The sequence below is a fragment of the Cydia splendana genome, chromosome 10, assembly GCF_910591565.1.
Source record: "Cydia splendana chromosome 10, ilCydSple1.2, whole genome shotgun sequence".
In the NCBI taxonomy this organism is placed as follows: Eukaryota; Metazoa; Arthropoda; class Insecta; order Lepidoptera; family Tortricidae; genus Cydia; species Cydia splendana.
Window position 1 is genome coordinate 13,819,293 of NC_085969.1, and position 27,344 is coordinate 13,846,636.

The window sequence follows — 27,344 nt, forward strand, 5'->3', positions numbered from 1 at the left end:
TCCATTATAACACCCAAATCACGTATGGTATTTACTTTAGTTTGTAACTGCTCTCCATTTATGTTATACTTTGAATCTATAGTGTTTTTGTTACGTGTGTAGCTAAGGGGTCATCCATTAATTACGTCACACGAATTTCTAGGTTTTTTGACCCCTCCCCCCCTCCTTGTCACACTTGGTCACATTTGGCAAACCCCTCCCCCCTAGTGTGACGTCACATTTTTTCTACGAAATCGCCAAATCGAATTAAGTAAGTACCTAAGCTATTATTAATATTTTATCAAAATGTTTTTGACGATATAAATATTAGTAATTTTATAACCCAAAACTGCTTAGGAAAGAAAATTATACGAATAAAAACGATTATCGTTTTAAAAACTTGTTTTTTAAATGTACAGCGAATAAAATAATTTCAATAAATTTTCGGTTACTGATGAATTTAAAGTGACGTCACAAAGTTTGTGTCTCCCCTCTCCCTCATGTCACAATATGTCACATTTTCTTGGCCCCCTCCCTCCCCCTAAACGTGTGATGTAATTAATGGATGACCCCTAATGTGGTAACATTTTTTAGGGTTTAGTTTAGTTCCATTTTATTTTCTAAGCACCAGCTGTGCAGTCTGTTGATATCGCTTTGTAGAAGCAACCTATCTACATCAGTTTTTATGGGCCGCACTATTTTTAGGTCATCTGCGTACAGGTATGGTTCCGAGTATGAACAACAATTCACGATACTATTGATAAAGATCAGAAACAGCAAGGGGCCTAGGTGCGAACCTTGCGGTACCCCAGATGTGGCAAAAAACGGTTTAGATAACTCTCCGTTAATAGAAACATGGAGTTTTCGATTTGTTAGGTATGATTTGAACCACGCCAGTAAGGGGTCACCTACTCCACATTCAGAAAGTCTGCTCAACAAAATAGCGTGATTCACTCTGTCGAAAGCCTTGCTGAGATCAGTATATACCGCGTCTACCTGTACACGGTTATCTATGTGTTCAGCAAGCTTCTCAACAAAAGCTACCATATTCGAGTTGGTCGATCGCGACTGAATAAAACCATGTTGCTTGTCGGTTAACTGTTGTTTAAAATGAGCATATAGGTTTGGGTAAACCAGTGACTCAAATATCTTTGGGATAATGGATAAGATGGCTATGGGCCTATAGTTTTTAATATCAGTTTTTGGACCATCTTTATAAACGGGTACAATTTTGGTTTCCTTCCAAGTGGTTGGAAAAATGCCTGTTTCGAGAGATTTATTGAAGATGATTTTAAGTGGTATCAAAAGGGATTTTGCACATTTATTTATAATATATGATTATCATTTTAAGACAACAATATACATAATTATGTATATCTTCTGTTTCACCACTCTAACGGACGTGTTTTTAACGCATTCACTGCCAGGGGGCGTGGCCTAGGAACAAACTTGTATGACGGTGGACGCACATGTGCGTCGGGGGCAGTGAATGTGTTAAAGAGAATTTCTGAGGAACGGAATTCGCTCCCGTTATTTGTATTTACTGACAAATATGACACTTTATATTACTTATCAACAAAGTCCATACAGGGTGGTCCAAAAGGGTGTTGGCAGTTTGAAAATTGAATTTAAAAAAAACTTCAAACCGTACAACATTTTTAATACTATGTACTTTTAAAAACACAAGTTACGGAAATTTTCTGACTCACAATAATGTGTAGATTAGTGGCCCACTTGAGTTTCTAGGCGCTCTTGAAGGCAAAATCTCAAATTCTGGGTTTTTTTTTTCGAAATATTCCCCTCGGGGATATTGGCGATTTTCCGATTTTTTTTCCTTTTGAGGTGCTCAAAAGCTTTCGAATTTTTCTCAAAGACTACAGATTTGAGGTAATCCCACAGAAAAAAAATCAAAAGGACCGAGATTGGGGCTGGGTGGTGGACATTTGTTATCATTCCTTTCGGAAATGAGATTCAGCAGAGAGCATCTGATTGGCAAAATGAAGTCGGTTATTCGCATCATTTGGTTGTAATTCATAAACAAACTGAATCTTTTAAACCTTAAAATGCAAATTATACTTCAAAACTTGTCGCGTTGCGTATAACATTAACAATTGGAACCTCACGTTAATCTCGTAAATGGTATTCCTGTCGATACACCCATGGTGCAGTAATCAACGATTTAGGGTTTTGGTAAAAAGCTCATACACAAAATGCAGGCTCCGTTCGTGTGTACTGCTCTATGCCAATAAAATTTCCACGAAACGAGGCGTATAGCAACAACCGCACCCCGCCAAGCGGTTTTGAAAAATTCAAGATTAAAAGTACCAACACCCTTTTGGCCCACCCTGTATAAACAATTTAAATTGAATGAACTTAAACTGGCTACAATTAGACCGCAAAGATCATTATTCATTCTGGGGTTCTCAACGTGCAACGCACTCGAATTTTTAAAGTTAAAATTTTCTATTTACTTAAAAATTATACGTTATTAAAAATACTTCCGTTTACATAATTTACATTCTTCCAAAATATATGTCACACTCCCAATGATAAATTTGCACTCAATTACACAAAAATAGCAAAATTAATCGCCCGAAGCACGTATTCCATTCCGTTTTATCGAAATTTACTAACCCTCGGCAGATATAAGTCGATAAAGGGACAGACAATTTGCCACTTAGTAAGTCTTGAGGCTGCACAATTTCTTTATTTCGATTCGATTGAGAATGAAAACTTTCCATTTATGTACGCATTGAATGACGAGGGTGACCAGGCTTGAAAGCTAGGGGTGGACAGCAGACTCGAGTAAGTATTACAAAATTTCCTAAAAATGCTTTGCCCAGCATTGGGACACTTTAACAGGCTAATAAAAAAAATTACGACGTAATTGCAATATAAATTAATGACTATAGGTACCTACTTATTTACAGCTTTATTCTTATGGCATTATTCATAAACGCGTTACCGTAAAATGGGGTGAGTAGGTGCAAAACTGACATTCAAACCTCGATAACATTTTATTTTTACATATGCAAACTGAATGGTGTATATAATAAGTGTTCCGGACGTTTGTATTTTAGTTTTTATTTTATTTTGGGTAGTTCCACTTCATAACTTTGACGATAAACAGGAAATCCCACCTCACCCCGTAGTCCCTCGTATTTGGGGGAGTTGGGTTTTCATACAAAGTTGATTTTGGAAGATTATTGGATCGATTTTTTTTTATTATGAGTAGTACTATAGCTCCGTTTTAAATTGGAATACATTACTTTTGTAGCAGTAGCCTTAAAATCCCATATCGCCCCCCTTTCATCCCTTCTCTCCCCATTCATAACCCAACTCTCCCCGCGAACCCTACTCACCCCACCCCATTTTACGGTACTGGCCTAAATTAGCTATGAATCGTTTGTCAATGTTTGTCGTGACTTATGTAAGTATTTGTAAGAAAGGGATAAAACATAATTTAACTAAATCACGCCCGTAAAGTTTTATGAATAAGGGGGTTAGGCAGTATTTTGTTTTTAAAGGTCTATTTATTATGACTATTGAAGTTTTGTGAATAAAATTAAACTTAGAAAACAAACCGTATTCCTCTGCTATTAGGCAACTACACTACATATTTACGAAGTCGGTATTTTGAAATTTTGTTTTGAAAAAGATAAGCATTTGACGACAATCTCACCTGATGGTACGAGTAACTGCCGATGCGATCTAGGTAGGAGGCAGCATGCTTACGGCGCTTAAGTACCTAAAAGATATCTATTCACTCTCGATTTGAAAAGATTCAAGTTATAGTGGGCTGGGAATAGAATTGCACGACGTTTCATTTTAAGAAACAAGCAAAGTTCGCTATTTAGAACAACAGTTGGTGTCCCTACAGTCCCTAAAAATAAAGCCAGCCCTTATTTATGTCCTAGCATTGGTTTAACTCGTATCCATTCAGTTTCATAAAGTTTCGTTTTCAAATTCCTTTCTTTAAGGGAATACGTAGACGCCTTGAAACAACTTTATTGATATGGCCGTCTCTACTTTATGAGTTTATCCGAATTGCTGGCGATGTGAAATCTTTAAAAATGCAATCACAATAAAGCTACAGATATGATAATGGTATCGATTCCAATAGGTACTCATATGAGCCATTATGAGCTCTTAAGGATTAAATATACCTACCAGGGGCCCATTTCTGGAACGATATTAGCCTAATATTATTAGTGTGATGCAATGGAAACCCATATATACAACTTGATAGAATTTTTATTTGAATTATGGGTTGTTAATATGTTGGTATCTAGTAGATAAATCAAAATTTCAACTTACACAAAGTAGGATAGTTGGCTTAGACTTGCATGTTATTTGCTTTCAAAACATCAACCTTTTAAGATTTACGATTCGAAGAGAGACGAGACAAACAAGCTTAGACGAAATCATCAATCCACAGAGTATGGACCGATCTATTCCCAGATGTGTGGCTGAAGATAGTTAAATGTCGACGAACTTGCGGGGAAGTTTTTCAATAGCGGTGTTTGTCAGACGAGGTCTGAAGTAAACTGGAGTCTCCGGGATAGGTACCTATTCATTTATGAGCGTTAAGGCTCGGTTATGTGACGATCGTTATACTTTGAAAAAGCTTGTTTATAACTATTTGTAGTACTTTTGGTATAAGTATTTGTTACTTTATCTGTAATGTATCAAATAGATTAAACTAAAACTTTTTGTAAATACTTTACACTTTTATGAACATCCAACAAAAAGATTAAGCCGCTCTTTCACCAAATGGGTGTTGCTAAAGTTATTTTATGAGAATAATATTTGACTCGCTCCTTTAGAGCTTAGGTTAGCACAACCAATGTCTGTTAGATGTGTCTCTTAAGTAGGTACTGGTCAACTATATTTCTATTAAAAACGACAACGAAAAGCCGTGGCTCATTGTGCTAGCCGAGAACCAGAACCGCACAATTTGTTTGTATAACAACACAAAATAAAAGTTGTCTTTACTCTTGTCGCTGTGTCGCGCTAAGTTATCTACGTTGTCACTTCAGTCTCGACACAAAAGTAGAACAGGCCCTTAAGAAACCATTTTCGAGAAGAGTGGTTACTCTGTTGATAGGACTCAGCAATCTATCTAGACGCTATCGCCCAGACAATACTCTCACGAGTAATTGCGTTTTGGAGTCCTGGACGCAAAACGCTGCTCTGTTTAACTAATTAATTAGATTCATGAGTTTACTAATTGGGTAAACGTGATTCAGTTTCTTGGTTTAATTACGCAGATTTGTTACAATTTAAACGAGGTATATGAAATTAATATTTATGGCAAATGTAATAACACGTGCAGTTTATTAATGGTTTCAATATTGCCAAAGGAAGCTATGTATTTTATTTTTTTTTAAACCATTCGTGGCACACGAATGCTTGCCTGTTTTGAGTCAATCAAAATGACGGACTTATGCGTCTGCGTCGTGCGTTGGAACAGGTTGTCGCACAACTATGTACTTCTTTATTTAGGTTAATTTTTAGCTCAGTTTGGGACTTTTTGATTGAAAAGTATTTGAACCGCCCATTATGAAAGTTTTAGCTATTGTGAAGTCAAAACACACGTAGTCCATTGACATTTCAATTTGTTAACTGTAATAAAAGTAAGTATAAAATAAACCTTATTCAGGTAATGTGGACAATATCAAGCGACATACGACATATGTATGAGTGACAACACGCATCAAGCAATGTGCGACATCATACCGGACTGTCCGGCATTTTATTTTATGAGGGCAATCTTTACGGAGACGATAAAACGAAGCAATCTTTTTGTTGCCACCGTTTTTGTAAATAGCCTGTGTCTGCCGAGTTTCGACAGGTCAAGTGTGGGCTCAAGCCATCAGTATAAACCTATGTGGTTTTGTTCGCCATCTAGTCTACATATTTTTAATAGATACAAAGGGTGAACACGCAAACGAATATACTAAGCTTGTTTGCATATTTTTACGTTGTTAGTAACGTGACTGGTTAGTCAAGGATCTTTGAATCTATAAAACATAAAAAAGTAATAGATTTTGATAGGTATATCGTCGGGCAGGTTCTGGAGCATTTTCACATATTTCTCGAAGAAAAGCTACATATTTATACATGTGCGACGAAAATATTTGACCTTCGCTTACAATTTTTCCTACTCTTGCCCACATTACGGATCTCTACAAAATAATATTACTGAGCCGACGTAAGCTCTTCGGAGATAAATAAAATACCGCACCCGGATGATGTGTGTTAATGCGATTAGTATCGGATGTTTGTGTCACTTACCCCGTCTACGGTGAGATGAAGCAAGCCGAGTCTTATTATAGAACAGTCTTTTGATTTATTTCATGTCACTTTTTCGTCAACGATTTAAGAAATAAGGCGACAACTGAATTGGTGGTAAGGGGGAGATGCTGGACTAAGAATTCCTCTAGGGATTCTCACAACGAGCTGGCGTTGCTTCTATCAAACGGAGCGTTTTTCTAGGTAACTACATCTAATAGAACCCTATAAGCTTCGGAACATGCTATAATAATAATTATAATCATCGCTTATTCGTCAAAAGTCGCCTACCTACTAGGTATGTCCAGTCCCAGTCCTATCGTAGCCACAGATTATTAACTAGTTACATCGTAGCCGGTAATTTAATGAACTTAGCTATTTGCTCCTAACGGACTCGAAATACTGATCTCTATGAAAGTTAGAGGCCGTCCAAGCTAACTTTGCACCAAACTAAAACAGAACAAAATGAGGGAGTATCAACTTCATATTTTATAGAACTTTGACATTAATGACGACATTATTACACTTTTTCATTGCAAATGCCATGCAGTGTTAGCTCGGTCCGATTCTATTACAATTTACAAATCTAGAATTCATATGTGTTGTCTGTTTTTATTTTTATTATTGTTTGTAAACCCTATTAAGTTAATTATAAGGTAGGTCCCCGCCGAAAATCAGCGCTGCGGCTTACCGTACCATTACGCTGATTTGCCTTTTAACGTCCATCTGACCTATATCTTGTTTTAATTTAACTGGTTTTGTAACTATGATGACGTGAATATAGTACATTGTGCAACATGGGGCGTAAGTTGAATATTGCAAACGAGAGTAAATTAAATCGCGACGGCTTGCCGGAGCGATTTATAGACTCGAGTTTGCAATATTATTACGCCCCGAGTTACACACAATGTTTTTCATCACACTTGTGATACAAAAATTAAGTATAAAGACAAAAAACTGTTAATTATGGCACTAGAAACTTCATAACTCCCTAGGGAGAACGCTTTTTCTATAACTCCCGCTAAACCTGCGTGCAATTCCACATTTACTGAGCGAGTGTGATGAAAAATGTATTTTCTTTCTTTCTTTCTTTCATAGGCATAATCATGCTGAAAACGAACGCTTGGTCGTGTACAAAACGTTTTATGAATGAATTGTCCGTCCTTGAGCGATCTAATTTTACGATTACCTACGCCACGCCGTCTACGGTTTGCGACGCCTACGTTTTGATGTCGTCTGATTTAGATGCTTGCTGGTGTTCGCTGTAATCATGATCATAAACAATCGGCTCGATTCGGAAAAAGAATTAGATTTCTACTAGACTTCAACAAGTTACGATACGGATAATTTAAAGATATTTGCAAGATAGATATGTCAAATTTGACGTTTCCGCGATTCTGGAGGTCCTCTTGAACGATTTCGACAAGTTATGACTTAGATATCCAAGTCACATCTAGTCTATATCTAATGTAGATCTAGTTGATCTCTAAATCGTCTCAAGATCTTGTGATTATCTCGAAATCCGAATAGGCCTGAATGTTATCTTCAGATCTTACAAATAGTTTGGCGTACCTACAGTTCCATAGGTAATGCTTCTGTTTCATTAATGTATTTCGGACACTCAAAAATTTAAATGCTATATGTATTTAACAATTTGGTTGAGAAACATATGGTATGTAGGGTGATTTATCGACAAATGCACATGCTTAAAACCATAGACATTCTGGATTTCCTCATGTAAGACTGAAGACCATCATACATGATTGTCTGGAACAGATCGATGAAGTCTCAGTAAAAAGTGATGGGTACCTATGCCGATACCTTTCCGCCCGGTACAACTCGCTGGGGTTTGATTGACTAAACTTAATATTTATGTTTTTTTTTACATTGTAATAGTTTGTGTACTTCGTTCTTTTAAGATTGTAAGATGCAAAACTACAAGTTAGTAGTTTTATTAATTTGGTAGTTATTCCTTCTAAGAATATGCTTCTCTTTGTTCCAGGCTGTCTAGGCGCGCTATCAGCTGGCGTAGCGCTAGCCCTCTCCCCAGTGACGGTAGCGCTCTGCGTTCGCAAGTCCACCCGCGTGACCGCAGTAGTGGGCGGGCTTGTGGCCGCGCTCGGATGCCTGTTCACCTCCTTCGCCACGCAGTTTCACCAGCTGTTCTTCAGCTATGGTGAGTGTACAATTAATAGGAACACTCCTAACTGTACATCGGTGAACCTTATTACAAAAGGCATAAGGTCCACCGATGTACCTACAGCTAACAGTGTAGGCGATGGCACAGGCTAGGAAAAGGGGGTTAGCTCCCGTAATAGCGAGTCGCTTCAGTCGCTACATTGCGCGACCGCCCTATGGCCTACTTGGTCACAGTTTTTGCGATCCTTAGTGACTCCGCCTTCGGCCTCGCTATAGATATCGCTGAGCCCTCCACCAGACTATTCCATCAGTTGTTCTTTAGTTACTCAATGACTGCAGCCTATAAACCACCTACTGACTAAGATATCTGAAACCATAGGAATTCAAAAAGTGACGAACGCTATACTTTGTTTGTGACGCGTGATAAATACTTACGATCATTATAAGCCTGCAGTTAGAAAAATATAGAAATAAAGTGATATAGGTATACAACAGTAGGTTGTTTTAAGTCATTATCTCGAAACACTTACTCGTACGAAAGTTAACACAACATGTCCCAATCAACCCAAAAAAGAACATAAAGATAACACTTCCAAGAAAAACATGACCCGGACTACTGGTTATGATCACATCTGATTCGTTGCATTAGCATAAAGTAAAAAATAAATATCCTTCAATTGAAAGAAAAAATGGAGTCAGGTTCCGTCCATACAAAAAATAATATTTTAAGTATAGGTGCCGTTCGTGACTCTTACTGCCTACAAAATGGCAGCTTTTAATGTTTTCTAGTAATATTCGTGTCTATGGATGTGTAAGGTGCATTCATAAAAACCAATACACGACCTACAATTGTTTATTGATTAAAATTATTGTCGACAAATTGAACTCTTCCCAAACCTTATGGTTACTTTAGAGGAAGACAGGAACTGATCCCCAAAATTGACGTTATTGTATAAATCAAACGCCAGTTCCCGTTTCCTCTTAAAATAAATAACCCCAGTCAACAAACACGAAACGCAAATAAATGCATTTGCAAACCCATCGCACCCAACTTGCACAATTTAAATGCTGAATCCGACAACTCAATTTATTTCGTCAGATCATATCCGAAACCCGTTCGACCGCACTTCAAAGGTATTCTTTAATTAGCTGTCTTGAGTAAATAAGCTGATATCCGATATGGCCGGGAATAAGCTGTGGTATTGGAATAAGATGGTCGGTGCAAGGATGAGTCACGTTGTCGTGACGTGCCGGGTGTGAGTGGCCGCCGCTCGGTAAATTTATTTGCCTGTGCCGGGACACAATTGCCTAAATGCAAAATGAAATTAATTATAAAATAGCAGACTTTAAGCTGGCTTTAATTTTTAACAAGCAGAAACGTCTGCGAACGATGCTATTCCTATAATATGGTGGAAAGATTTGCTGGCTATGGATGAGGTCTTGGTGGCTCAGATGGCAGAGCGCTGGAGTATCAATCCAGAGGCCGTGATTCAAGTCTCACCCAAGACATTAATTTTTCCACTTTTAAATTTATTTTAAGGTTAAGCTGGCTTATTTGGCCATTGTTCTGGTCCTTTCGACCCTTGCACCTTCCCATGTTTCACATAGTTTCGCAAATATGACCGGTACAGTCTTGCTCTGGCACAACTGAATCCAGTTGAGCCTGCTGGAATCTGTACATCACTTAATCAATACGGAACCGATATGGTAGCAGCTCAACACGCTGCCGTCATTATTTCTCGCGGCCTGTCGAGATCTTACTTTTAAAGTTCACTAAATGGTAGGTACTTTAAATTGTATCCCCAATGCACAAAGACGTTTATTTACACGGCTATTTTGCTACAGTCATCCGTCAACCTACTCGTAAATCTAGATTCGATATCGTGTACATTTCGTCTAAAATAAAATATTTATGTTACTGTTCGACATGCGTAAATTTCGTTGAATTCGAAATTATTCGGAGTTATTCCCAAGAATCAAATAAAAGCTCCAGTTATCAAAAGTTGTACGAGTTGGACTAGTGATGTGCCTTTGTCGGTATTATTGGAAATGTCAACGTTAATATTGCCTCTTGTTTTATTGCCGGCAATTTAGGAATTGCCAACCACTTGCAATATTACGGACTAAAGATGGATCTCATTAGGTGTGCGGTACTCTAAGGATGCTCTTTGACAGCTAATCGGCTTTTACACTGGAAATCGAACTCTCTTAGGCCCTAAAAATGATGTCAGGAAAATTGGCATCTGTCGGATACATATATTACATTTTTAGTTAATTCATCTCGTACCTACTTGCCGAGATAGCAAATAAATTTGGAATTAAATAAGATAGATATCAATTACATTCCGATTGATCCTTAAGGTGATATTCGGATGGCAACTGCAGACGAATTACTGTTTGCAACGTTACTGCTGCGGCTGTGACGGATTGAACGTTCAAATCGCGACAAACTGTGTACGATCAACAACGAAAATCACCCATTTTATAAGTAAACAATGGAAGCTCCCGCGTTCATGCCGCAGCAGTAAAATTGCAACAGTACCTAATTCTGCTGCAGTCTCCATACGCCATACGAATGTCATCTTTATTTTACTGGCAACATAAACATGAAAAGTATGATTACGACAAAAAATCGCATTAATCGAATTATTGGCAATATAAAGCACGTCACTGACTTCGACCCGGGTCACAAATGTCATTTCCGGTCACCGGATTCCATCCTTTTTGCAATAAAGTCGGTAAAATACTTCTACATTCCTTTCCACCGTAGTTCGGAACGGAAAGGATTATGCAGGTAATCTAGAATCTAGATCCAGTTGCATTCGTAATGAACTAATGCAGTTTTTATCCCCACATTCAAGTTAATCCTTTGGCTAAACGACCGTTTACCTAACGTGGTGATTTTATATGCTAGTGTGCCTCATAATAACAGATCACCCACCCCTTAGACGGAGCATATACGACAACTTGCGTTCATCAAACACTGAGTAAGTAGGTACATGACGCGTAAAGTAAAGACGCTAATAAGCACGACAAGTTTCGCACATTGACCAGCCTGTTCCTATCTCTATCTCACGCGCATCATATTGCTGCTGTATTGCTGCCTGGTCGCTCGGTCGGGTCAATGTACGAAATTCTTCATGCTTAGCGTCCTTAGTTTAGGTAAACATTTAAAATCCGTGGATGAGTTAAAACATTGCGTTCAAGGGGCTGGAAGATTGGGAGGGAGTTATGAGCTGTGTAGTAATAGAAAAAAGGTATAGTCCACCAATATAAACGCTTAAAAGCATTAGCTTTTACGTGATGATCAGCATGGCCTTTGTTATATAATTTACTAAGTATAACATATACTTTAAATTGCGGAATGTATGGGAGGAGATCTATATTCATAGTGGTAGTGGAGTTAGCACAAAATAACGATATGCAAACTCCGTGGCAATTTAGTGTTAAAGCTTGCCCTGTTACTCTAATCGCTTCCCGCTTCCATATTAAGGCGTGCTTTTCCCGTACGAGCTAAGCGAACCAGTTTTTTGAATCCATCGGAAATATAAGAAACAATGTTTTAAAATTGTGAAAAAAATATATCTTATACTTAAGGATCTGGCAGATATGTTTTGGATCTCAAAAACATGATTAGATAAACTTTGCTCGATAGAAAAAAAATCCAAAGTTACGCCTTTTTTTAACAATAAATCAATCTCAGAGCTACAATACAAACTTTTTTGACTTGTTTTTTATATAAATGTATAGGTAATAAGATAATCTAGATGATTTGGATCACTTTGTCTCGGTAACATCATTAAAATAATTTCTATGTTTCAATACCTACTAAATCCGCAACCGCCATCACTCGCGAACGCACTTACGCCCTCTTCAGTCGCGCGACAGCGCTTGTAGAGGACGGACCTGCGTCAGTGTGTTCCGCGCGGTCACGTGATTTTACCATTTACAAACAATGGGAAACAAAGCATATGAAACGTAAGAAAAAGTCACTAAGTGCTATAAAAACACACTTTCTGATAACAGAAGCATCTAATACTTTACGAGGTGCTTGAAAGCGCCTAGCTTTCCTACATCAACAGTTAAAATATTTCAGTATTTTCACTAGGTCAGCAACCAATTTCAATGTAGGTAAATAATATTATATTCCTAGATAATATAATTGTGAGTATGTAAGTATGATATGTTTACAGTATTTCACCTTTACTGATATACCTACGTCCGATCTGCAAAATGATTATATTCCTTCGTGCTCTTTGACTCCTTTGAAAATCAGAAATTATTTATTTGGATTGATACAGTATGGGGATGTTACAATATATGTATAGTGTTATGCTTTTAGTATGAGGGTGCCGAAGGCGCCCGGCTTCGGATCGCATGCAACGCGCCACGCCCGTCAAGCGTGCAAATTCATCATCATAATCATAAATTTAAATAAATATAAAATGTCAAATTAAATAATTGAAAAAATTACCCTAATAGGCATATCGCAATACAATTATTTAAGAACTAAATACATATCACTAATTTTAATATTTGACCACGGTCGACATGAATTAAATATAATTGAGAGTTCAAGGTGCCTACAGGTAGTTCATCTTGCGCTTGGTTGTATTAGTCTTGTTCGAGAAAATGAACACGGTGAAAAATAGAGATAATACTCCTAAAAATACGTGTGCTCATTAGATTCGTCATAATGCCTAGAAAAATGCATTCGAAGCGTGTAGTAGCACACACAAAATATCAAAAGTTATAAGCAAAAAAGGGGGAAAAGGTAGAGATCTTTAATTTCCCCAATATCTCAAAAAGTATTCATATTACGGTGCGAGATGGGTGGGGGGTGCTCGACTAAATGTCATAGAGGGCCCCAAGACAAAACAAACTGCATTTAAAAATTTTCAAAATGGCCGACTTTTTTGTTTTTTTTTTTCAAGTTGGTCCGAGCGCGCTGAGATTCGGCATGGCTAAAGATAGAGGCCTCTAGATTCCTATGAAAAAAAAATTTTTGGAAAAAATCTAAGATGGCGGAAATAATGGTCATTTTAATTTTGTATGGCAACTTTTAAACGGTGCGAGATGGGTGGGGGGTGCTCGACCAAATGTCATAGAGGGCCCCAAGACAAAACAAACTGCATTTAAAAATGTTCAAACAGGCCGACTTTATTTTTTATTTTTTTTCAAGTTGGTCCGAGCGCGCTGAGATTTGACATGCGGCGAGCTTGGGAGCCCAAGATTACCATGTGAAAAAAATTTTTTGGAAAAATCCAAAATGGCGGCGGACACGGGCCAGATTCAAATTTCCAAGTAGGTTAGGCGAGCCCGAAGGGCGAGCTTCAGGCTGGGAGGCCGAAGGCCGACACCGCGGAGGGCCGTCAGGCCCGGAGCTTTATCTCGAATGTCCAAGCATGCTCCACCCCCAGTAATTTTGGGCGAGGCCGAAGGCCGAGCTGCGGGAATGACGAACAAAGCAAAATCCTATACAAAAAGTGTGTTAAGCGAGCCCGAAGGGCGAGCTTCAGGCAGGGAGGCCAAAGGCCGACCCCAGTGGATGGCCGAAGGCCCGGAGCCTCCACCCCGACTCCCAAAACGCGAGGCCGAAGGCCGAGCTGCGTGAATGCAGTTCCTCCAAACGTCCTACAAAGTCAACTTTCTTGATAAGCGGAGCCGGCGGGCCGAAGGCCCGACGGCGAAGCGTCAAGGCTCGCGAAGGCCGAAGGCCGAGCTCCGCGTTGGGCCGAAGGCCCGAAGCGTCACACGTGAGGAGGAAGTTGGAGCTGAAACACGACCCAATAGGAAAAGTTACGATTTCGGGAATGAAGTTCTCGCATGCGGATCTTTTCTTTCTATCAAAAGTACAACTTTATTTATTTCCCCCTTTGGAAAACAAACTACTACACAACAATAACAACAGCAGGAATGGACTGCTACCAACAATGTGGGTTAGGTTAGGTTAGAACTGCGACCCTCACAGGAACAGACTGCTACCAGAAAAGTGGGTTAGGTTAGGTTAGAAATGCGACCCTCACAGAAACGGACTGCTACCAGAAAAGTGGGTTAGGTTAGGTTAGAACTGCGAACCCCACAGAAACGGACTGCTACCAGAAAAGTGGGTTAGGTTAAATAGGTTAGAACCGCGACCCTCACAGAAACGGACTGCTACCAGAAAAGTGGGTTAGGTTAGGTTAGAACTGCGACCCTCACATAACCGGACTGCTACCGAGCTACAGGAATGAAGTGCTCGCACGCGGATCTGTTTGTCCTAGCAAAAGTACAACTTTGTTTCTTTTTCCCTTTGGAAAACAAGCTACTACGCAATTACAGCAGCACAAACAACAGCAACAACAACACGTCAACAACAGCACCAACAGCAAACAACACGCGCCCTCGGGCGTTAGTAGCGTAGTTAATATTATTAAAGAGGAGGATATTTCCAATACAACATTATATACTTGCAGGACTGTATCTCCATTATTTATACTTTTTATTCAACGCTGAACACAGTCCTCCACGCCTCATTTTCGGCGTGAAAAAGCGATTACGTAACATTAAATATATGTAATTTTAAAGGTATTAAATATTCATTAAAAAGTAAAAAAAAATTATGGTGTATTTAAAACATGTCAACAAATGTACTACTTGTAGAAATTTATCTAAAAGTTATTTAGGCAATTGTTAATTAACAAAATTTTCTTAAACTTCCTTCTTTATTGAAAACGAAAAAAAAATTATAAATAACTATCGTAAAATTTTGTCGCTCTTCTCATATAAATGCTTAATAAGATCACATTATAAAAAATTTAATACGTTTTAAGACGCTATTTTGGGTTTTACACATTATTACGCGATCAAGATCATAAAAAAAAACATTTAGTAAACTTTACTAAATCAGATTATTTGTGAAGGGTGCGGAATACGGGGTGTGATTACAGGGAGTTCAAAATAAGGCGGGTATAAGACAAGTTTTTTTAATATTTTGTGTTATTAGAATAGAATAGAATAGAAAAACGTTTATTGCAAAAACCATCTACATACAGCACCACACATATAAATTTAAAAAAGAGGATCTTATACACTAAACAGTTTAAACTATTATTAGCTTAACTAACATGCAATAATAATCGTAGTATTGATGCTGCTATAGAGGCTACAAATGGACACCACTCAGCATATGCTCTAACATAATATATATGTTAGGGCTCGGCTTCCTTTTGAGCGCTAATCGTGGTAACTCGTAGTAGGAAGGCTGAGGTCTTCGTTGTAGAAAAGAAACTTCGTTGTAAAATACTCATATTTATCGTTTATTTATAACTTTACACAGCACACTTTTTAAACTATCAGCACTTTAGCTATTTACAGTAATATTAGTAGCACCATCGTACAATAAATGACAATAATACACTTTTAGGACACTTTTTGTCAGCATAGGCTGTTAAGGTCTTACTCCTAAGGTTGCTCAGATAATAATGGTCGCTTTAATGAGGTGCAAGGCCTTTTATTAGACCATCGCCCCTCCAATCTCGACCACTTCCACCTGTTCGTCAGGTGAGGTGGGCTGACCGGTAGTGACGTCACAATTGTTTAATTATTTTAACTAAAGTAAAATTGGGAAGTTCAATCACCTTACTTTGTATAAATGAACACAAGTAAATAAGAATGCGGTATTATTACTCTTATTTTTGGAAAGCCGCTAACACGGCCATACTGACCAGTGGCTCGTGCTCAGAGACACTTAGTGTTCGTATTAATTAAGTTGTAACAAGTAAAAGTACAGATTGATTTAAAACAATTACAACGGCTCATTGAGTTTACTGCTTGATTTGTATGTCAGATACAGCAGGTATCATATTGTTATTTTTTTTTTTATGAATTATCGATTATTTTAACTTATGTTAACAAAGATTCAACATAATTAATGTTTCTGTCTTATGTACGATCATGATTTTTTCTTATGATTTTAGATTAATGTTACATTTAACTGTAAATGAATTACACTTGGAAATAAAAATTAAATGTATTTTAAACAGTGTAATAAAATTATTGTTTAGTTCCCGCTCACACGGCTATTTATGACTTTTGCTTCGGTCATTCTGACATCAAGTGATAATTCAATAATAGAATTGATCCTAGGGGTTTGAATGTTTTAATTATTTTCAATCCATTTTAATTCACAAGTACTTTAAAAAAGAAATTTACTTGCTTGTACCTTTAAATTAATGTTGGTTTTTTTTATTTTTAATATTTTTTTTGTATGTTTTTATTTTTGCCAAAAGAAAAATGAGTTTACCGACGCTTCGGAAAGGCTCTGGTGGAAAAGAAGCGCCAAGAAAAACCTCCCGGTTGCCTTCTTTTATAATGCATTTAGTTAAGTTTTTATGTACCTAAGTGTAGTTTTTTTGACATCTTTTGTCGGTTAATACCGATTATTACGATTGATTAAATTTGCTGAATTGTAAATCTTGGGTTTAGTTATATTTAGTGACACTACGCAGCATACTTCCTATTTACTAAAGGTAAGTGAAATTCTATTAAAATTAGTTCTTTGGTATCTAAAGTGATTAAATGATCATAATTTGTTTATGGAATTTATTGATTCAATATAACTCATTAATATATGAGAACCAACCATGAAGTTTAACGCTTCTAAACAAAGACTAAGTAAGCATCATAAGCTTTACATAAGATGAGAATACTAAAAAAAACTGTGGTTTAAAGTCTCCACCTCATCCAAAAAGCGTTAATGATCAATTTAAAAAATAAGAAGAGAAACACAACACTACACAATGGATTTGCACGATGGGGTATTTTAAGTGCTTTTAATTTAATATTATATTATCATAAAAGCTATTTTAAATATTTTCTAATAGAAGCTGTTATTAATTTGTTTAAGTTCAAATTAAAGCTATAGTATTTCTTTGATGTTTGGAATGATAAATTGTTTGTATTATTGTTTATACTATTTAAATTTCTGTACTTTATTTCTTAACTCATATTACACATGAAGACCAAACACGAAGTTGAACCTGTCTTGAACGTTGCTAAACAAAGATTAACTTGAATTTAGGATGAGAAGGATCAATTGATGAGCCGAAACTCGTGCTCGAGTAATCGGTTTAAAAATAAGGAATGCTCAGTTAATTTACCAGCCCAGTTGTACTAAATCTGTATGACCGATCCAAACAAGTGGCAGATAAAATAAAGTCTGAGCTTAGGGAACCAGTTAGTTGGACGGCCCAGTCACTGAAGCCCTTCAGATTCGTTACAGCAAGTGGCCGGCAGACTATGGTTCCCATTTATTGAACGGCCCAGTTATTGGATTAATCCCTCTGAACCATCCATATAAGTGGCAACTTTTATCCTTTTAATGGCCCATTTGTTGGAGTAGTCCCTCTGAACCATCCAAACAAGTGGCAACTGTTTATACTTTCAAATCTTTCAATAGCCCAGTTACTAGACTAGATCCTTCTGATGAATCTAAGTAAGTGGCACACACATTACTTAACGTGGTTGTTTTTATAGATAGTTGTTCACGTAGGATCTTAAATTGAATTTGCAAAAATTATACAATAGTAAAAGTTCAAAAAGCGATAGTCACTCAATCACTCTGTTCGGATTTTTATTTTGTGTGGAATTTTCATGACTGAATATTACCTATGGCATGCTAAAGGGTTTTTCCAAAAAAAAAATCATTATGTGGTTGGATTGGTAATAAACGGTATTCTTCATTAAATGGTCTCTACATTTTTTTTGTAATAAGTATCATTATAGCAAAATATTGGCTGTTTTAAAGAGATGACAATATTGTGGTTTTGTACTTTGTCCTTAATGAATCGATTTATGATTTGTCATTTTGTGTTACCATGTAAAGGACATCTGTCAGATTTGGATTGGCTTCATGATAATTTGTAACTTGATAAGTAACTACTACTATTGTAACTAGTACCTAGTGTAGTTGACTAATACGAGATAAGTAATCATAAATCACAAGTACCTACAACATATCATTATGTCTCCTCTGATCACTTGAATCATTGCTACTTAAATACGTACTTACATAACGTTAAGTTTAAACACTCGTAAATTAATGTCTCTTTTGCATCTTTGTATTTAAATCGGTTTCCTCCTGTTGTAAATCCTGATGTGTGTTAGAATCCAAAAGCAGGGCGGCGCCACAACAACACGTACTTCTACAACAAAACACAGAAATCTGAGGTTACTATTTATCACACATGTTATTTCTATTAATAAAATATTAATTATTTGCTTAACGTACAACTAATGTTATTACAGTACATACAAATAAAGTATGATTAATACTGATCACATGTACCTATATATATTTTTTTAATTTTGTTTATATATATGAATGAAATGCATAATGATATTCATAACATTGCCATATATTAAAGTAAATGTATTTGGAGGTGATAATTTTTTACAACAGTACAGCTACTTACACCGTGAAATGGATCGTAGTTGAGCAAAATAAAATAAGCAGAATTTTGACATTTCTACGTACGTTTTGGTTGTACCGTTTTATTTAAACGTTTGACTTTCAAGCTGTATTCTGATGGATTTTACTGAGAGATATTGATTTACGCGGTATACTAAATGTGCATCAGTTATGTAATTTGATATTATGTTACTTATTGTGGATTAATTTTCAAAATTCATACTTAATAAATTGATTCGAAAATATGCGATAAAAATTTGATAATTATGCAACGATTTCGCTCGTAAAGTATGGCGAATTACTAATAAACGTAATATATTAATTCACGTAGAATAAATATTTTGTTAGCGTTGTATAAATGATATTTATTAACAAGAAAATATGTTTAATTTCTTCATCACCCTCATCATAATATCAGCCCTTTATCGCCCACATATTTAATGTATTCTAAAACTGGTTTCGAAATAAATGTTTAAAAGTTGTCCGTTAAATTATCTTAATGTCATTCATAAAAAAAAAATCAAAAAGCTTGTAATCACGGTTACAAATAAGATTGAATAGGTATTACTTTACTATTATCATTCAAGTTAGCAATTCTAGGATTATGTGGGTAGATAACTTGTTTGAGCTATGTGCCTTCATAATTCCATGTTAAATGTTTACTTAAATGTGAGTGGCTGGCGATGTAGTGATATAAAGTTACATTATCTCTTTTTATCATTAGTTTTTGCTTTGTTGTGAAAGATTTTGATTGCTTTTATTACTCGATTACTGTGTGACTTATTGTGTTTATACGGAATTTAGAATGCATTACAAGAATAACAACCACTGGCGATGATTTTAGTAAGTTTTCTTTGTATAGATAAGTATTAAGATGTCCCAGTACCATTTTTGTGGTTACTTTAAGTATATTTAATCACAACGCTCATCGCACATGCATTTTTTTTTTCTAAAATAAATCAATTCAAACTTAAAATTTGTCAAAATGAAAGCGTCTCACCAGATAATATTGTGTACAACAACATTTACTAAAACGTTAACCAAATGAGTTACTGCTCGTGTCGTAAATTGGCCACCGATAATTGGCAACACGTTGATTATTCTTCGGTTGTTGAATTGTGTTTTAATGTAGGCAGCAAATATAACTTTTTGCTCATCCAATCCACATGGCGTTTCAGGTTCTCTTGCGCACTTCTGATGTTAGGGCTCGGCTTCCTTTTGAGCGCTAATCGTGGTAACTCGTAGTAGGAAGGCTGAGGTCTTCGTTGTAGAAAAGAAACTTCGTTGTAAAATACTCATATTTATCGTTTATTTATAACTTTACACAGCACACTTTTTAAACTATCAGCACTTTAGCTATTTACAGTAATATTAGTAGCACCATCGTACAATAAATGACAATAATACACTTTTAGGACACTTTTTGTCAGCATAGGCTGTTAAGGTCTTACTCCTAAGGTTGCTCAGATAATAATGGTCGCTTTAATGAGGTGCAAGGCCTTTTATTAGACCATCGCCCCTCCAATCTCGACCACTTCCACCTGTTCGTCAGGTGAGGTGGGCTGACCGGTAGTGACGTCACAATTGTTTAATTATTTTAACTAAAGTAAAATTGGGAAGTTCAATCACCTTACTTTGTATAAATGAACACAAGTAAATAAGAATGCGGTATTATTACTCTTATTTTTGGAAAGCCGCTAACATATATGCTATAGCGCTGGTCTTCCGTGGAGCCCAGGGCAAGAAGATAGCTCAGAACAGTAAAGGCAGTGTCAAAATGTGATTCGATACTTAATATTTAACACAAATTAGAAACTTATACATGAAGAAAAAGGAAAAGAAAAAAAAATGAAATTTGATATGGAAGTGAGTGGGTTGGGAATATGTAAATATATATAAAAGAAGTCAGGCAAGGCATGTATTTAGTATAATATTAAATATTAAATATAGTGGATCATATATACATAAAAAAGGGAACTCGAATAAATAAAGAATTAAAATAATATAAAATTTGTGAGTTGGTAGTTGTAAATCGGTTTATAGAAAAGGCAACGATCGACGGTTTTAACCAACAAAAAATATACATTATGCACAATATCACGCCGGAAGTAAGTAAAATATACCTATGAAATGATTTAACTAAGATGCATGGAACGCTAAGAACACGGCAGTTGCAAGCTGAAAAGATATTGTTTAAATTTAAGTTTAAAAGTGTGTAATGTTTTTGAGTTACGTATTGGAGGGGGTATGTTGTTCCAGCATTTCGTGGCAGAATAGCGAAAACTGCCACGAAACGCTGCACAACCGCCGTGCCTCGGACAGAGAATTCGAATGGCATCTCTCATTGGGCGGGAGGAGAACGACAACTTGTTAAAAAGGTATTGGGGCTGCTGAAATTTTACTACACCGAAAAGTAGGGTCGCAAAATGCAACGATCGACGTGCTTCCATTTTCAAAATCTTACCACTGTTAAGATAAGGGGTGACATGAGTACGTGGAGGGATGGGGAAACAGAAACGGGCACAAGCATTCTGGATGCGTTGAAGGAGTGCCTTCGAACGAGCCAGTAAGCAACCATTAATCACAGTATCGACATAGTTGAGTTTGGATAATATTAAAGTGTCGCATAGTTTTATTCTAAGGTCGATACTGAGATATTGACGAACCTGGTATAGTACTTTCAATCTATAGTAGCAGTTTTAGTGACATCGAGTACATTTTGTTCAAAACGCAAGCCCTCGTCTAAGAGTAGGTCAAGGTTACGTGCTGCAGAGACTCGTTCGAGGCGTTCCCTCCCGAGCATAACATTAATATCAAAGCTGGTGACTTTGTCAACTTGGCCTTTAGTGCCAAGCACTAGAAACTTTGACTTGTTGGGGTTAAGGACTAAGTCACACTGTCCAGACCAAATGTCGATACGATCAAGATCCTGATTCAACAGCTCCACAGCAGTTTGTGTCTCCCGGGGAGACACAAACTGCGTTCTGCATAAAACGTTCCATTTATAAATTTGTAGGTCATCTGCATACATGTGATAGTGACAGTTCTTTATACAACTCGCAATGTCTGCCACGTACAAAATAAACAAAACGGGACCCAGGATCGACCCCTGAGGGACTCCGCAATTTACAGATTCATTTAAAGAGTAGTCTGTTAGTCCAGAATAATTACGAAGCCCAATTTTCTGCGAACGACCAGAGAGATAGCTATCAAACCATTTTACGGTTCCGACGTCGAAACCATAGTAAGCAAGTTTAGACAGCAATAGCGAAATATTTATAGTGTCGAAGGCACGGGAAAAGTCTAGGACTTATTCAGTCAGTTACGTGGTCTTTCACTATCGGCCTCATCTGAGAATTCAAAGTCGCTCAACGAGCTATGGAGAGGGCTATGCTCGGAGTTTCTCTGCGTAATCAAATCAGAAATGAGGAGATCCGTAGATGAACTAAAGTCACCGACATATACTGTGTGCATATTTATTTGCGTTATTTGACATCTGTCACTCACAACAGCAATACAACGTAAAATGTCTCGCACATCGAAATCACAAAGGAAAACAATTGCACTACGAACGTTTACGTTCTACGTCTTTTTTTTAATTTTAGGGCTAGCCGGACACCACCTTTATGAATCGGTAGTCGTCTAAGTAAATCGATATGAATTTTTCATTTTTCTTTTAATAAAAATAAGGAAAAGGTGGATAATCAACTGTAAATATGGATATATTTATCGTCATCTAACAGACAACAAATTTGACACAGAAATAACATAAATAAACTTTAAAATAGATCCCCAGTTAGTTTAGATTTTGACGATGGGTGCGACCTACTCGGTCGGTGTATTAAATGCCTTGCGCGAAAACCATATAATTCTAGCTTTATTTAAATCGCAAATAAAAATTCATTATACGTCACAATTCGATACCTCAGTCTACGTGCCATCCAATCGTAATCGCTTGCTGTGACTATCGATTTGGGTTAGTTACATCTCTATACAGGATGTCCAGTAATTAATGGACAACCTTCTAACCATCGACAGGGCAGCTTAGGCTGGACCAGAAAATTCACTTATAGGTCTAGTAAAAGTTTCGTGGTTTTCGAGATAATCGCACTTTTGTCTTTTTTACTAGTTAGCACCATACTTCACTTTAAACACCATCTAGGCCATATCTTTATTTGTAGAAATGTAAATAGCATGTGTGATACCATTTTAGAATCAGTATTAGATAAACTATTTTTAAGAAAGTTGGCCACTCTGTTCTCCATACATTTTTTTTCACCACAAGCGACCAGACTTCTTGAAAATGTTATATATATATATATATATATATATATATATATATATATGGGCAGGCCGTGTCGAAAAGTGCTCGAGTGGAGACCACGGACTAGCAAGCGCAGCGTAGGACGTCCACCCACAAGATGGACAGACGACCTTGTTAAGGCCGTCGGAAGACGCTGGATGCGGGCGCTTCCGACCGGAATGGAGGTCCAAGGGGAAGGCCTATGTTCAGCAGTGGACGTCTTATGGCTGAGATGATCATGATGAGTCAGTTACAACTTAATTAAAAAATATATATATAATGTACTTAATAAAATGTAGATACCATCGGTGCGCGAGTTTGACTCGCACTTAATTGAATTATTTTTTTGAAAACATTGTTTCGTTAAAATTGTGTGATCATTAAAGTAGGTATAAAGTCGATAGGTATTGTAAACAATAATTTAGTAAGTTAGGCAACAAAAGTATTGGAAATTGTGATAATGAGATCCACCAAAACATTTTCATGTAAAATGTTGCCAAGACGAAACCATAAGGCTTGCACTGACAAAAAGTTATCAGAAATTTACTTTGAAACTGTTTTTTTTTGTTTTTAGAGCTTATAAATAAGTACTACTGATCAGTAACAACGTTTTAATTTCACGGCAGCGTTATTGAGTTAAAGGAATCTGTAAAGTAAAATTATTGATTAAGGTTAATAACCTTTATAAATAGAACCCTTAATTGACCGTCTCCTTTAAAATTGTTACTTTCCTTTAGGTACTTTAACTCGAACACGCTGCCATGAAATTAAAACGTTCTTTACTGATCAATAATAAGTACACATGTCTATATAAAAATAATAATTCTACATGAAATGATCAGAAATACGTAATGCAAAAAATACATACGTACATATACAATAAAAACTCTAAAACGTGACCATTTCCCGGTCTAGTTAAAATACTGCCATCATAAGATCATTATACTGTGACCCGTCTGCTATGTTTACCGTGCGCGGCGCGCGCTCACGATCTCGGCGAGCGGGTCGCGGGACGCGCGGGCGGGGCTTCACGGTTTGCCGCGCACCTCACCCCCTCAGATTCGTTGATGAGTCGAATCATATCGCCTTAAATATCATAAACGAGCATTCGACCGTGGGCGTAACTAAGATGGACCTACTGGCTACTTTTATCATCTGTCATCTTGGTTATCACTTACGAACAAATACGTAAGTGCGATAGTAAAGCATGACACGATAGACAACAAACTTGCAACCATCATATCCGTATTGAGCTAAGCTCAAAAAAAAAATCTCAACTGTACCCCAAGTTTTTTTAATATATTATGTTTTATATAGGTACTCTACTTGTCAAAGATTTTTTTATATTGTTCTCATTGAGCTAGATTCTGTAGTTCTGGCCCCTGAAACGCTTGTCGGCATTCAGCGATGTTAGCTGTTAGCTGCCATTACGGCAAATGTGGGCTTCCCGCCACGCATACTAATGTGCCGACAAATGACCAAGAATAATTGATACAGCCGAGTTATACTGATCCCTATATGAAAGCGAATGATACGAGCAACATGAAGTAACAATAATAAGCAACTTTTAGCAAGTTGAACCCATATTTATCTTGTCAAATCAATTAAGGAGCATATTTTTTCTGAGAATGGTAAGAATAGTGAGCCGATTTTTGTTATGACACTGTTAAATTTTTAAGTAGTATCCCCTATTTTTAAAGTCCTCTCTGACATGACATGCTACTCGCAAAACCTTGCTAGTTAATTCTTCACTTCAAGAGGTCGCTTTGACATATTTGAATGAAATGACAATAATCGTATTATACAAATATTATGGTAGGTACTCAATAAAAATCAAACAGCTATCTTAAATTAAATGGCATGAAAGTATCTCCGCAGATTTATAGCTGGCATTGAACATAAACCTCTGCAATCGACACTTTTATCTTCTGAAGAAAGGCTAAGCTCGCGCCGCAATTCAATGCAGTTTATCCCTACGAAGACCGGCCATTGCATTAAAACGATATAAACAGGGTGCCATTGCCGTGGTGTTATTTTCTTTGTTTCTACAGCAAACGGAACTACTTACGTTGATGCGGATAATTGTCCATTGTTTATCGTCTACCCCCATTCATAAAACTTAGGAAACCTTTGTGTTTTCTATCTTTCTAAAAACACATGAATGACGGATAAGGTCAAACGCTTATTGGATATAAGGGCTTGTTAGACTTAATAGGCGTTTATAAATATTGTCGGGTGACAAGCAAAAGTCACTAACTAACACCATTGAAATTATTGGACAATAAACCGTGTTACAAGTGTAATAAAGTGCATTGTTACTTTAATTTTTTGATAGTACTTAGTGATTTTTGCTTGTCACCCGACGATATGTAGTTCCATTAGGAGTTCCCAACAAAACGAGCCGCTTCGCGAGGCGAACCAGCTCGGTCGGCGGAGACGTGCCTCGCCCGAGGCATGCGTCTACACAGAGCTGCTTCGCGCGGCAATATCCTCGCGAGGCGGCTCGTTCTGTGTGGACCCGCCTATTAGCGTTTATCCCGATATTCCCGATATCCTCAGCTGCGGGCCTTGGGTTCGCTTTCCGACTTTTTCTGTTCAAGTTTGCACGTAGCTATTTTTTTACTTCTATATAGACTCACTCCCTCATCCATTCAACACATATTCTCTCTCTATCTCTTGAGAAGCAGTATACCTAAGTTTATTACACACGTAATTTGCCGATTTCGCGACACTAAGCACAGTAAGAGCCCAAACTGCATTTTCCATTGCTGCTATTGCTGTCTTTTACACAATTTTTACAAACGAAGGCATTATACAGTACATCCCAGCGCCCGTGCCCTGAATGAAGCATCTTCATTAGTTGCATCACGACATCGCAAACTCTTAAACAAAGTACCATTTTATAGAGTACTTAGTCTGCATTCATTAAGAGCGTTAGATGTCTAAGTGTTTTAATACCAGTGCTCTGAATGCTTAAGTAGTTTAAGTACTAACTATTTTACGCAGTAGTGTGTATCTAATAACATCACGGAAAGTGCATTTCAGTAAAGGAAAGGATTTTATGAGAAAGAAGATAAGTATTAAAAGATATTCCGATATTCAATGTAAGAGTTTGATGATGACTTTTAAAATTCACTTGGTAATTTTGCAATAACTAGATACGTTATAATTATGTACCTACATACATAATAACGTACCTACGAGTAGATTAAAATTGTTCTTCCTTCTGTGCTACACGGCCACCCTCAAAAAAATTAGGTAGGTACCACAATCAGATTATGTGCGGAAAGAGAAGAGTTGTGGAATGTATCCCCAATACATTCCACGACTCTTCTCTTTCCGTACAGACTACGACTCTAGAATAAAATCTGTGCAGCCTCAGTCACTACATACTACTTTTCACTTCAATTTGCCAACAGACCCATCAAAAGATTCCCAAGAGTGCTACTGCAACTGTCATTGACTTAAATTTCGAACTGCGAAATAAATCAGGCAATTTAAAACCGTTTTTTAACTGTCACAATCTGTCAGGACCCCTGCACTGATAAGCTGTAATATCCTGGATGAGGTGTTTGCTGTTTGCAGCCGGAAAGTTGTATCTAGATCTATACTATGTATGCACATGTATGTTAGGGCTCGGCTTCCTTTTGAGCGCTAATCGTGGTAACTCGTAGTAGGAAGGCTGAGGTCTTCGTTGTAGAAAAGAAACTTCGTTGTAAAATACTCATATTTATCGTTTATTTATAACTTTACACAGCACACTTTTTAAACTATCAGCACTTTAGCTATTTACAGTAATATTAGTAGCACCATCGTACAATAAATGACAATAATACACTTTTAGGACACTTTTTGTCAGCATAGGCTGTTAAGGTCTTACTCCTAAGGTTGCTCAGATAATAATGGTCGCTTTAATGAGGTGCAAGGCCTTTTATTAGACCATCGCCCCTCCAATCTCGACCACTTCCACCTGTTCGTCAGGTGAGGTGGGCTGACCGGTAGTGACGTCACAATTGTTTAATTATTTTAACTAAAGTAAAATTGGGAAGTTCAATCACCTTACTTTTTATAAATGAACACAAGTAAATAAGAATGCGGTATTATTACTCTTATTTTTGGAAAGCCGCTAACACGGCCATACTGACCAGTGGCTCGTGCTCAGAGACACTTAGTGTTCGT

The 27,344-nt window shown here is 37.1% G+C and overlaps 1 protein-coding gene across 3 annotated transcripts in view; it reads left to right on the forward strand.

Annotated features, from left to right (window-relative positions):
- The window catches only part of LOC134794326 (monocarboxylate transporter 10-like), a 196,029-nt gene that overhangs the window by 143,717 nt on the left and 24,968 nt on the right, over positions 1–27,344 (forward strand). For all 3 annotated transcript variants that reach the window (XM_063766110.1, XM_063766111.1, XM_063766112.1), the window contains exon 3: positions 8,276–8,449. In XM_063766110.1, the coding sequence (XP_063622180.1) occupies positions 8,276–8,449 (174 nt within the window). The remainder of the gene's footprint in view (positions 1–8,275; positions 8,450–27,344) is intronic.